Raw genomic sequence first — 13,977 nt, 5'->3', positions numbered from 1 at the left:
TATGAGATGAGATCCTTCACGTAGTTGAGTCAAGGTTCCTAGTAGAAATATCCATATCCAATCAACTAAGACATGTTTGCGAGGCATCTCATAGTGTCAAAACATAATGAACTAAGACATGCTTAAGAAGCATCTTATTGTGTTCAAAGCATAATGAACTAAGACTTACTCAATGAAGTAACTCATAGTGTTCTAGAGTGTGGATGGACTTAGACATGATTAAGGTAGTATCTTAAAGGGGTCCATGCTAGAAATGAACTTAGACATACTAAAAGTGGTATATCATAGGGTTCAAGTTATTAATGAACTATGATGTGCTCAAGAGAGTACCTCACAATGTTCTAAAGATTAAGAAAGGAAATAGGTTCTAAACCAAGAAGTATTAGTAAAAGGACCTAAAAGTAATAGCATGATTAGTATTATGGGATGTTGTGATTGCATTGCACAAGTGTGACTTAGGGTTACTAAAGAGAATGAGTTGAGATAGGATTGTGACATAGTTTCCTACCTTGCTATAGTTGACTAAAGGTGAGAGATTCCCTTAGTTATGAGAATTTAAGTTACTAATGAGACCAAAGTAAGGTGAATATGACTAGGATGACTTCAAAGTTATGCTTAGTGTGAAGGGTAGTATAGGATGCCTTCCATCGATTGCACAAGTGTGCTTTGATGTTATCTAGAAACATGGTGCCCTTATGGTAGAGAAACTTAAAGACTTAGACCATGTGTATAGACTATGATTAAGATGTCCAAGAAAGAATATATGGTTTGGGTAGTATTATGGAATGATATTCTTACTTTGCACTTGTATGCTTCTGAGGTTACTTGAGAATGGTACTATGGTGGTGTAGATGACTAAGAGTCAATTATGTTTGTATGATGCTTAAATATGTTGTTGTGATAGCTTTCATACTTGGTATATTTTGTACTAATGTAGATTACTTAAATTCTAATCAAATTTAGGATTCAGAGACTTAATTTTTACTTTAGAGATAGGTGTCTGAGGAGCTAAGGAAGCTTGAAGACTTGGTGAGTCCTCATAGTTTCGAGGACGACCTATTACGTTTCTTATGTCATTTACTATTATGTTTAAGACTTTGTATGGGCTACATCTTAAAGATTTTATATTCAAGTCAAGTTAGATGGTTTGAGACAAAAGTTTAGCAACGACTTACGTTGCATTTATGAAATTCAATTGTATGTTTTTAAAAGTTTTAAATTTCTCCAAAATTCCTATTGTCTTATGTTATGATTATGCTTAGGGGATTGTATGAGACCTCCCTTCGGATTCAAGTACGCCATGTCACGTCTAGGGGATGTTCTTGGGGCGTGACAAAATTCCTTTACAAAAATGGTTTCACTGTCCCGTTTACTCGAATGTCATTATTATCTCCTAAAGAAACAATGACGGAAAGTAACTTGGGTTTAGTTTTAATGTTATAATAAGTAAGATTTGCAGCAGAAATCCAGATTAACAGTTAACGGAGTCTTAAGTTATAAAGTTGATTCACTAATTAAAGGAAATTAGGATTATGTTTCCCATAACACTACATCTAGTGTTCTTTCGTAATTGAGTTTCAGGCGATTCATCTTTACAAAATCTACGCGAAACTTCTCAGTCTAATCATATAATTCTCCCTCAAGTGCTCTCGGACCTCAAATGTTACTAATTTTACCCTCGTTGACAATGGTGTTAAAGTTCTTTTCTCTCTTCTCTCGAACTTTGACTCCAATTCGTTAGGTTAATTTAGATTTTTCCTAACTATCATTTTTCTCTCGAACAAATGAAAGATAAAGGATCACTCTAATATGTGCACTTATCAGAATACTTGAATAACAAAAGCTAAACTACAGTTTGTAACTACGCATTGTCTTTCACTTGTTTTACGAAATCACAATTAGAATTACAACATGGATCCCACAACCCCAGTTGTGGTGTTTAGCTACTCATTATTTCAAGTAAATGTTCAGAAATATAGATTGAAAACATGTTAGAAAGTTCATTTCCTGGGCAAGCGGGGGAATCAAATCAACCCGAAATGGGCTTTCATTTCTTTCTCATCATCTTAAACTAGCCGAAAGGCTTACGCCCTTGGGTACTTTACATAATCTGAAATGAGAGAATAAGTAAATCAACAACCACTTTGATAATTCAACAATCGGAAAATTGAACTTCAAACATAATTCAAGAGTCCAAAAACTTTGAATACTAGAAAATGTGTTCTTCATTAATGGAAGATGAGATAAAAAAAATAAAAATGACCTAATTAATTCAAATAAGATGTATTAAAAAGAGTAGGACTGAAATGCGGGCAGCTTCACGGACAACTCTACGACCCGGCAAGGGCTTCACAGTCTTTGAAGCCCTCTATGGTCTTCCCTTGGAACTCCCCAGAATTGGGTCCTCAATACTTGACCACCGGAACATGCATCACAAACAACATGACCACGATGCATCTAGGTCTCTGTGGTCTTTATTTGGAATTTTTCAAAGTTGGGTCTTCAATGACATCACACTGGAAAGGGTACTACAAATAACATCACAGATCGAAGCACTGACCACGGTTCGTAAAGGTTCCTGTGATCTTCACGTGGTCACTTCCAATTCAAGCTTCTCGAGGTCTAAGTACTGGATCATCTTCGCGATCACCACCACGAGCCATTATAGTGACCACGACCCTGTGGAGCCTTCTGTGATTTTCACTTAGTTACTGATGCACTCCATCTTCCCAAGGCCCAAACACTGGTTCAATTTACGAGCATAACCACAAAATATTATGAGAATCACGGTTCGTGAAGATAGTCATGATCTTTACTTATCCTTATGATTTTCTACTTCTTTTTCCATTTTTCCACACAAACAAGAATCTGTCTACACATTCAACAAACGCATCAAAGTATACAAAAATACATTCAATTCTAGTATTAATTCATAGTTTCCAAGCATCAAATGTGCCAAGATTTTGCGGCACATCAATCTTACCTCTTCATCAAATGAAGCATAAATAATCTCTTCTTCATTAGATAACAATGTGTAACCCAATCACATTAACACTTCATTTCGGTGCGCAACATATGCTTGTCCAAGAGCTCTACTTGTGTCATCAACTTTGCCATTTGTACTTCTCTTTCTTTCTCTTTTCTTCTCATCTCATTCGTTCATACTTGGCAGCTACACCCAAAGGTTGTTCGGTGTCTCTAGTATTCCATGTCTTATTCTCTTGATCATTTGACCAATGAGGACGGTGACTAAGGCATAAGTTAGGTCCATATAGAATCTATATCTAAGTTGTTTGTTATGTACTTGTTGACCTCATCCAAAGAACGGCAAAAATATTTTGTATCAAAATTTTATTTGATAGCCCATAATTTAGACAACTTCTTGAATCTCAACCACACTTTATGAATTGCTTCTCTCGATAGATGATGAAAATTGTTAATCTCATCCCTCGAGTGCAATATGCGTAAGGTGGAATAATTATTTAAGAAAAGTAGTTGTAAGCTCAATATGTGAACTGATTGATCTATGGGATAACTCTTCAACCCAATTAATAGTGACTTCCCCCGTTGAGAGAAAATGGAAACAACCCCAACTTATACTTTGCAATAATGAATAATTCTTAGATTTATCCCAATTGGGTAGAAATAATAATACACAATTATACAAATCTCAATTTCGTCTTTAAAACCTTCCAAAGTAAGACTTTTTTTTTTGCCCTTAAACTTTCGTATTTCGCTTGCATTGCATCAGTGTTCCATCGATGCAGAAACATCCAGTTCTAATTGGTATGCTGCTTAATCTTTTCCTATTCCAATGATGCCTGCATTTGGATCGATTGATCATCGAAGATACTGATGTTTTTAGACAACTTCTCATCTTCTAGTCTGTATTGAGCCAGTGGAACACCTATGCATTTTCTTGGACGTTAACTCCTCACCAATGTATTTTAATAATGTTTTGTGCCAAATCATTCATCCTTCATTTTGCAAGAAATTTTTGCCTAGGAGAGAATAATGACCTAAAATTTTCTTCATTACCTATAAAACATAATACTAATTCATGAATAAGAGTCTAATATTGATAAAATACCAACTCATCACATTTTAGCGGACTTTTTTCTAACCAAATTTTCAATTTTGTAGTTACTCAAAGTTTGACATATACTAATTTTATACTAGAGATCCCAAATGACGGAAAAACTATAATAATCACGGACTAGAATCAAATTTCAATATTTGGATAACAAAATGTAAAAAACAGGAACTCCAGGATGCTTCAATAACATTATCATGTATTTTTTTTTCTAGTACACTATAAAAACTATCTTATAAGTATATATAAAAGAGGTTCAATAATTAAGAAGTTTGCTCGAAGCAGATGACTCAACTTGAATTTGGATATGAATTTTTTTTTCTTTTCTTTAGTAGTGGTATTAGCTACCTGTGAGCTCAATCAGTTCGAAAAAGAAATTACATAGAAAATAGTTTAATTTACACCATTTATTATAAAAAAAAGAAGAAGAAGGAAAACATGTTTTTATGAGTATTTAAAGAAGATGTCTGATATAATAGAGTTGAAGAAGTCTTTTTTTTATTGAATTTCATAGTGTTTGTGAGACTTGATGAAAGTCATCCAAAACTCAATCCAACACAATTTTTTCGTTCCTGTAAACATAACTTTTGAATTCCTTGTTGATGCTTCTGCTTTGAATCCAGGACTCCTACGGACTCAATCAAGTCTGTATGTGATAATGGAAGGAGATTAAGGTCTCCTCACTTTTCCTTTTAGTCTTTATATCTTTCCAATTTTTTTTTCCTACTCTGTTTTTTTTAGCTAATGCAAACATAAGAGCAACTACTACACATATAAAACAACTTTATTATCACCTACACTTAACTAAAAATAACTTAAATCACTGCAATTTAATTTTTAAAAATTTTTCATCCCCTCAATTCAAAATTCCCAAATAATTGGGGATAACAAAAAAGCAAGTGGAGAAATAATTATACTAGTAACTCGAACAATTATATATATATATATTTTACATAATGTTGTAGTCATATAATGAAAAAGTAAGTGGAGGATGACAATGAAGTGTTAAGAAGACGTATCTCCTCTGATTTTTTTTTCTCTTTTGTTTATATGAACCCACTAAAGGCCCATTGTAGATAAGATAGTAGTATGGCCCATTTTAAGCTGGCTGCGGCCCATGAAGAGAGGTATATACCTTCGCACAATGCTTAACCTCAGCTTATCATAGCGGCAGAATTGTAAGGTCTCATAATACTCGCCGCCTACTTCTCAGTAAGTGACCATTTCCTCTCTCGTCTCGCTGCGCTCATAGATTCTCAGTTTCTACCATTTGATCTATGCTGTGATTTGATTTTTTCGGGGTAAAAATTCATTTGAAATGAATATTTTTATGAAATCTGAAGGATTTTTATCTAGATCTAGTCCAGATCTGCTCTTTGTTAATAGATATATGTTATTTGATGTTGCGTTTGAGAATGTTAAGAGGTTTTTGATTAGTTCATATTAATATTCCGGAAGCTGTTTGCTATTCATCTGCTTAGACTGTTCCATTTCTGATGATTTCATTGTAGAAGCACTATTATCTGCTTATATATGTGTGTGTGCGTGTCTGTTTATGTCCGTCTTAAATTAAGATGTTCATAATACAGAGATATGCGCTATAATGGTAGACTACTGGTTGTAATCTGTCTCAATTTTGAAACATCAAACCTTTTGTTTCTGCTGTTTGGTTCTAGAAGGTTAATTAGAATCTTTTTGATCAGTGATTTTGTGTTTATTTGTGGAGTCTTGACCTGAAATTGTCGTGTGCGTATATCCAATTGAGTAGGAGGAATTGTTCTGTTAGCATCAGAGTCATATGGTGTGTTTTGTATGGATCTCTTGAATTAGCTTTTTTTTTAGTTGGTGGCTGTGTCATATGGATTTTGACTCTGGGAGAATAAAGTGTGTTTTGATTGATGTTTAACATTTGTTGTGGTTTCAAATGGCAGGAAAAAAAAGTAATTCTTAGTTGCTACAACAAACATTTAAGATGGTGAAGTTCACAGCTGAGGAGCTTCGAAGGATTATGGACTTCAAGCATAACATTCGTAATATGTCTGTTATTGCTCATGTGGACCACGGTAAGCAACTATAGTAGTTGTCTAAATTCTTTGTTGTAAAATTGTTATCCATATCAAATGGGAAGGAAATTTAAATTATGATCCCTTGTGTCTAGTAATCATCTGGAATCTATCTGGGCACTGAAACCACCTTATATATTTTTGTGGTGCTACTGTTTGCTTAATATTGTTTTATTGTTCTTCTTCTATTCGTTGGTAATAGGGTACCATCTATGGCTTTAACTTATCAGATGATTTTGAGTTTCTAATCCTGCAATATATTTAACCTGACAGGAAAATCTACCCTTACTGATTCTCTGGTGGCGGCTGCTGGTATCATTGCTCAGGAAGTTGCAGGTGATGTTAGAATGACAGATACACGTGCTGATGAGGCTGAGCGTGGTATCACCATCAAGTCCACTGGTATTTCACTTTACTACGAGATGACTGATGACTCCTTGAGGAACTTCAAGGGAGAGAGAAATGGGAACGAGTACCTCATCAACCTCATCGATTCACCTGGGCACGTTGACTTCTCATCTGAAGTGACTGCTGCTCTTCGTATTACTGACGGTGCGCTTGTTGTGGTTGATTGTGTGGAAGGTGTCTGTGTCCAGACAGAGACTGTGCTCCGTCAGGCCCTTGGTGAAAGGATTCGTCCCGTCTTGACAGTTAACAAGATGGACAGGTGTTTCCTCGAGCTTCAGGTTGATGGAGAGGAGGCCTATCAGACATTCCAAAGAGTTATTGAGAACGCTAATGTTATCATGGCTACATATGAGGATCCCCTTCTTGGTGATGTCCAGGTTTATCCTGAGAAGGGTACTGTTGCTTTCTCTGCTGGATTGCATGGGTGGGCTTTCACTCTCACCAATTTTGCCAAGATGTATGCTTCCAAATTTGGTGTTGATGAGTCTAAGATGATGGAGAGGCTGTGGGGTGAGAACTTTTTTGACCCTGCCACCAAAAAGTGGACCACAAAAAACACCGGGACAGCTTCGTGCAAGCGTGGGTTTGTTCAATTCTGCTATGAGCCAATTAAGCAGATTATCAACACTTGCATGAACGATCAGAAAGATAAACTCTGGCCTATGTTGCAGAAGCTTGGTGTAACCATGAAATCTGATGAAAAAGATTTGATGGGCAAGGCACTGATGAAGCGTGTGATGCAGACCTGGCTTCCCGCAAGTACTGCTCTTCTTGAAATGATGATATATCATCTCCCATCACCGTCCACAGCTCAAAAATACCGTGTGGAGAACTTGTATGAGGGACCCCTTGATGATGCTTATGCTAATGCTATCAGGAACTGTGACCCAGAAGGGCCGCTTATGCTTTATGTATCAAAGATGATTCCAGCATCTGACAAGGGTAGGTTCTTTGCTTTTGGTCGTGTCTTTGCTGGGAAGGTTTCGACTGGTATGAAGGTTAGAATCATGGGTCCTAACTATGTTCCTGGTGAAAAGAAGGATCTATATGTTAAGAATATCCAGCGAACTGTTATTTGGATGGGTAAGAGGCAAGAAACTGTTGAGGATGTTCCCTGTGGTAACACTGTTGCCATGGTTGGTTTGGATCAGTTTATTACCAAGAATGCAACATTGACCAATGAAAAGGAAGTCGATGCTCACCCTATCAGAGCAATGAAGTTTTCTGTCTCACCAGTTGTGCGTGTTGCTGTTCAGTGCAAGGTCGCATCTGACCTTCCCAAGCTTGTTGAAGGGTTGAAACGTCTGGCTAAGTCTGATCCTATGGTTGTTTGTTCTATTGAAGAGTCTGGAGAGCATATTATTGCTGGTGCTGGAGAACTCCACCTTGAGATCTGTCTGAAGGATTTGCAGGATGACTTTATGGGCGGTGCTGAAATTATAAAATCTGATCCCGTTGTGTCCTTCCGTGAGACAGTCCTCGAGAAGTCTACCCGAACTGTGATGAGCAAGTCCCCTAACAAGCATAACCGTTTGTACATGGAGGCTAGACCAATGGAGGAAGGGCTTGCCGAGGCTATTGACGAGGGACGCATTGGCCCTAGGGATGACCCTAAGGTTCGTTCCAAGATCTTGGCTGAGGAGTTTGGCTGGGACAAAGATCTTGCAAAGAAGATTTGGTGCTTTGGTCCTGAGACAACTGGTCCCAACATGGTGGTGGATATGTGTAAGGGAGTTCAGTACCTGAATGAAATTAAGGATTCTGTTGTTGCTGGTTTCCAGTGGGCTTCCAAGGAAGGTGCATTGGCTGAAGAGAACATGAGAGGTATTTGCTTTGAAGTCTGTGATGTTGTTCTTCATTCTGATGCTATTCACAGGGGTGGTGGCCAAGTTATTCCCACTGCTAGGAGGGTTATCTATGCTTCTCAGCTTACTGCTAAACCCCGCCTGTTGGAACCCGTTTACCTTGTGGAAATTCAGGCTCCGGAGCAAGCCCTTGGTGGTATCTATAGTGTTCTGAATCAGAAGCGTGGACACGTGTTTGAGGAGATGCAGAGGCCAGGAACTCCTCTTTACAACATCAAGGCTTACCTTCCTGTTGTTGAGTCTTTTGGATTTTCAGGTACCTTGAGAGCTGCTACTTCAGGTCAAGCCTTCCCACAATGTGTGTTTGATCATTGGGAAATGATGTCATCTGACCCATTGGAAGCTGGCTCACAAGCTCATCAACTCGTCCTTGATATCCGCAAGAGGAAGGGTTTGAAGGATCAGATGACCCCTCTATCCGAGTTTGAGGACAAGCTGTAAGCTTGTGGAAGTTTCAACTTGGCAGAGGTTTTTGATGGACACTTTTGCTTAATCGGATCTGCATAAGTTTTGTTTTACATTTATATGTGTTTTAGCAAGTTCGTTTTACCATTTTTCATGTAGTAGTTTGAACCGTAAGTGAGCTATTTTGTTACTTCTTTTATGTCATTTACAGAGACAAAAATCTTGCCCTTTGTGTTTTCTAAAGTGTTCTTTTAGTTCTCTTAACTATTCCTCGCTTTTGTCCTTTCCGCAACCCCCCAAATGTTTCCAACTTTTCATGTGTATTAAAGTGTGTTGATGTTGCATCGTCTGTAATTGTTTGTTTTCCCTAGACGCTGCAACTTTAAACTGTGGTTAGCATGTGTGCGCTCATTAATGACTGTTGTGAAAATACAGTAGACTTGTTGCTTTCCTGAAGATTATTTTTGGCTCTTTAATTTCTTATTACTTTTAAAGTTAATAAGATAATTGAAAGACTACAGATCATTAACTTGTACACTCTGAAGCAAAGTATTTATCTTACCTTAAATTTAGCTTGAAAGAGAGAGGATATGAAATGGCTCCAGTGCATCTGTGCCTGGACAACGAAAGTGGTTAGGTAATAGAGTACACATAAGAGAGGTAACGAAATGCCTTGCATGGATAAAAGGACGACACGAAAAGGAACTAGCAACAACTATGTGGGGACTTGAAGAGCAAGGAATTGGAAAACATTTAAAGAGACAATGGTGAATACAGAGGATACAACTGCACAAATTGAAAAAGAGATTATTAAAAGTGTGACTTACTTTGGAAGACAACAGGAAAGTGAACAGATGTAGAGACTTAGTTCTGAATATTTTTAACTGAAAAAGGATACACATACCATCGAATTATCATAAATGGTATGCAAATATCCTTTGTCATACTTTTGAAATATTGGTGCTCCTGCCGTCCAAAAATTAGAGTATATATATATATATATATATACCTTTTATACTAGTACACATACACGTGTAATAACCTTATTCACCAATTTGATATTTATTAAATATCGGACTGATAAATAAGATTGTGTTATGTGTTCCTATTTAGTCTTCCGTTAGAGTGAAGGACATAAATGCTCTAATTTTAAACTGCAAAGCCTACAATGTCCCAAAAATATAATGAAACATATATATACCATTTACAATAGTGTAAGGATATATTTATCTTTTTTTTAAAAAAAAAAAAAAAGACTTTCTTTGCTTTGGATAAAGAGTACACTTCCTAGAAGATGACTCATCATCGTAAAATGCTTTCTAGGGGTAAATATTTTTTTAAAAAAAAAGGCTTTCTTTGCTTTGGATAAAGAGTACACTTCCTAGAAGATGACTCATAATCGTAAAATGCTTTCTAGGGGTAAATATTTGGTTGTTAATGATAATTACTATACGTCTCCGCGTATTGCGTGATTAGTTAATAAATATAATTATAAATATTACTTTATTGATAATTTTAAAATTTAATTTATTATTAAATAATATTATTAAGTAAATCATTCACATTTAATATGTATGCATAATAACTTTAAGGATATATTAAAATAAAAAACAAAGATTCATATCCAACGAATTAAACACCAATCATCATAAAAAAAAATTAATCATTACAAATTTAAAATTATGAAAACAAAAAGGGAAAAAAAATCAACAAAAGCTAATGGTTTGCAATAATTATTGATAAGAGATTCTAACGCTTAAAAAGTTGCTATTTATACATCAAATCTCATAGATGGTGTTATTTCTAAAAAGTTAGATTATAGTGGTCTTGTCTCAACAACTATAAAGTCACATCCAAAGAGAAAGGAAAATCAAAATTTTTTATGCATAACTAGAAATAGAAAACAAACAAATTATTTTACACTTTTCATAATAAGAGATCCCAAATTGTCTTTTATACATATACTATATTTAGATTTTGAAGTAATTATCTTTATGTAATATTTCATTAATGTATTCATTTATATAAAATTTATAAAGGGACTTCTTTTAAAATTAATAAACATAAATATATATTATTAATAAGCATAAATAAATATCAACTGTAAATAAATAGTTAAAAGTGTATGAATATTTTTTAGTAATTTTTATATTTAGTTCATGATTTATATTTTTTTGATTAAGTTAAAAGATCAACTAATAAAATAAAATAGTTACTTATGATAATATGGTTAAAGGTGAGGTATGTATGAAAAAGAATCTTAAAACATATTTTAATTTGACGTAATTATTTCAAATATTCAAAATTATTAATTTTCATGATTTTTTTATTCTATTTAATTTTAAATAAATACTGGAAAATTTTATTAACACAGCTTTTTTTATTGATTATAGGACTTCTTTTTACTGATTATATGACTGTGTAGTAATGTATGGATAATGAAGAGGTATAAAACAATTTTTTTCTTTTCATTAACGTATTCTTATTTATATAAGATTTACAAAGAGACTTCTTTTAAAACTAATAAGTATAACACATTTAAATTTAATAAGCATAAGCAAAAGGTTTATCCAATTTATGTACTATAAAATTTATAAATCATTGCGTAAATAAACACTCAAATTATACTAAATAGCTATCTATCACTAATTCACTACGACTGAAGAATTGTGGAAATATAAATTTTAATAAAATACTAAAAAGTAAAATTAAGACAGAAAAATAAAATAACTATAGAAGAAACTTTAAAATATGATTAAAAAACTGTAAAGAAAAATAAATTTCATGATTATATTCCGATGTAATTAGCATTTTGATTTTTGTATTTTATGTTTTAAATAGTTAAGATTTTAAAAAAAAAATTATTTACCTAGATTTTAGGAACTATTATTATCCGTCTATAACTCAAAATTTAATGATAATATTATGAATAAATTTTAAAGTGATACCTCTAATGGTAAAATATTTAAGGGCAACTTTCACATATAGCAAATAAAAAATTCATATTTGTATGCTATAGCAAAGTTTACATAATTGCGCTCCATAACAAACATAAAAACTGTATAATTCGCTATACATATACAGTTGAAGCAAATTGTATAAAACGGAGTATATAAAACAAGAAAGAGAAAGATACTTGGACAGAGAACTGTATAAAAACGAAGTATATAAAACGAATTGTATTATAATAAGTGTATAGAACAATTATATACAATTTGAATTTGTACGAAATGAGAAAGAAAGAAAGACAAAAGAGACTTGACAAGGAATATACAATTGAATCGAATTGTATAAAACGAGAAAGAGAGAAATTAGATACAATTTGAAAATTGTATAAAACGAGAAAGAGAGAAATTAGATACAATTTAAAAATTGTATAAAACGAGAAAGAAAGAAAGGCAAAAGAAACTGGGCAGGGGAGTATTTTTATTGTATAACTATAAGTGTGTAGGACGAAAATATATGTACTTGCATGTGTATATACAATTTTCTCTCGCTTTATACAAACAGAAACGCAATTTATACATTTCGCTTCTGTTTGTATAAGTGAGGAAGGCAAGGGTGGCGAGCGAGATTTGGGAGAGTGGCGAGCGAGATCTGGAAGAGGGGAGAGAGGTGGAACAAAAATATATGTATTTATACAATTTTTTCTGCTTTGTACAATTAGAAATAATTTTTATACACTTGTGTTTGTATAAAAAGTGAGGAAGCGAGCGAGAGATTGGGGGAGAGTGGCGAGCGAGATATTTGAGAGAGAGGCGCCTGACAATTTTTTGCAAACGTTTGTTATGGAGCACAATTAAAATTAAACCCTAGCTACTCCATTTATTTTAGATTATTAGTTTGCTATTACATATAATTTTCCCAATATTTAACCGCCGCTACACCTATTTATTTTTTAAATTTTTTTTATAGATATAATATTATAATATTTATGTTAATAAGTTCCTAATTGTTTGACTTTATGCAACTGAAATTTATAAGTTTTTTGTTTTGCTTCATTTGAGGAAATTGAGATACTTATTTATTTTTTATTTATTAAAAATGGCTGATCCACAACCATCTTTTTTTCTTTCCTACTTTCTCAATTCATTATTTTTTAAAATTTCGTTATTTGAACTTTTTTAGTAAGTCAAGATTATTTATCGATTTTAGGACGTGTAGTGAAGGATGAGTAATGGAGATTATAAAATTATTTTTTTATTAACATATTCTTTTATATAAAATTTACAAAGGGACTTCATTTAAAACTAATAAGCATAAATAAATTATTAATTTAATAAGTATAAACACATATCGATCAATATGATTAGTTATTTTAGCCACAATTTCTAATTAGTTTATTAATATATTTTGTTTCTTTCTGATTTTATCTTTTCCTTCTTTTTTTATTTTTTGTTTAAAATTCAAAAAATATACTTATCCTTTACATAGATATTTATTTTTTATGTTTAAATAATTTTAATCTTTAGTTTTAAAAAATTATAAATTAATTTTCCTTTTCTGACCTTATCTGTTAAAAGAAATAAAAGAAATTATCCTTACCCTTACCATATATGTTATTATACATTCCACCATATATATTATGCATTCTTGAAATAATAATCTTCTCTCTTTTTTTTAATAGATTGAGATTTGAATTAGTACATCTATACACTAGACAATATTGTCCGTGCAAGTTCGATATATATTAGTAAATACTAATATTATTTTATACTATTTATTTAATACTATCTGTTATTATCCCCCCTCAAGCTGAGCTGAGCGGAAGCGAACAGAAGCTTGGAACTGAGGTAATCGTGCTGTCGGCTCGGGAGAGGCTTGGTGAGAATATCAGCCGGTTGTTCTTCAGTGGGTACATACTGCACAGTCATGGTGCCGGCCTGAACTTCATCGCGAACAAAGAGACAATCGGTATCAACATGCTTCATTCTGGTGTGTAGGACGGAATTCTTGGCCACACAGATGGTTGATTTGTTGTCACAATAGAGAGCAGGAACAGTGTGAGTGGCGCGGAGTTCGCGAAGAATATATGTGACCCACATGGTCTCAGCAGCAAGAAGAGCAAGGGCGCGGTATTCAGCTTCAGTCGAGGACCGAGAGACCTTGGGTTGTTTTTTTGTACACCAGGAGATCAGGTTCG

At 33.8% G+C, this 13,977-nt stretch overlaps 2 protein-coding genes across 3 annotated transcripts in view; both read left to right on the top strand.

The window, feature by feature from the left end:
- The window catches only part of LOC107028212 (elongation factor 2), a 37,679-nt gene extending 28,553 nt beyond the window's left edge, over window positions 1-9,126 (top strand). The window contains exon 4 of the mRNA XM_015229256.2: window positions 8,872-9,126. The gene's annotated coding sequence lies outside the window, so the exon portion shown is untranslated. The remainder of the gene's footprint in view (window positions 1-8,871) is intronic.
- Window positions 5,156-9,126, top strand: LOC107028226 (elongation factor 2). Of its 2 annotated transcripts, none has more exons than XM_015229268.2 (3): window positions 5,156-5,305; window positions 6,025-6,156; window positions 6,430-9,126. In XM_015229268.2, the coding sequence occupies exons 2-3, from the start codon at window positions 6,066-6,068 to the stop codon at window positions 8,868-8,870; spliced, it is 2,532 nt and encodes an 843-aa protein (XP_015084754.1). In that variant the 5' UTR covers window positions 5,156-5,305; window positions 6,025-6,065; the 3' UTR covers window positions 8,871-9,126. The 2 variants fall into 2 exon arrangements, with proteins under 2 accessions (XP_015084754.1, XP_015084755.1); XM_015229269.2 differs by having other exon boundaries at window positions 5,277-5,394.
- Window positions 9,127-13,977: the final 4,851 nt, after the last annotated feature.

This window comes from Solanum pennellii, chromosome 8 (genome assembly GCF_001406875.1).
Source record: "Solanum pennellii chromosome 8, SPENNV200".
Lineage (NCBI taxonomy): Eukaryota > Viridiplantae > Streptophyta > Magnoliopsida > Solanales > Solanaceae > Solanum > Solanum pennellii.
Note: the sequence above shows the minus strand (reverse complement) of the source record. Positions and strands in the feature narration are given on the sequence as shown.

Excerpts from the sequence above, each read along its gene's own strand:
- LOC107028226 (XM_015229268.2), top strand. The coding sequence starts at position 6,066 with ATGGTGAAGTTCACAGCTGAGGAGCTTCGAAGGATTATGGACTTCAAG. Across the intron at positions 6,157-6,429 it reads TATTGCTCATGTGGACCACG|GAAAATCTACCCTTACTGAT; the intron begins GTAAGCAACTAT and ends TTAACCTGACAG.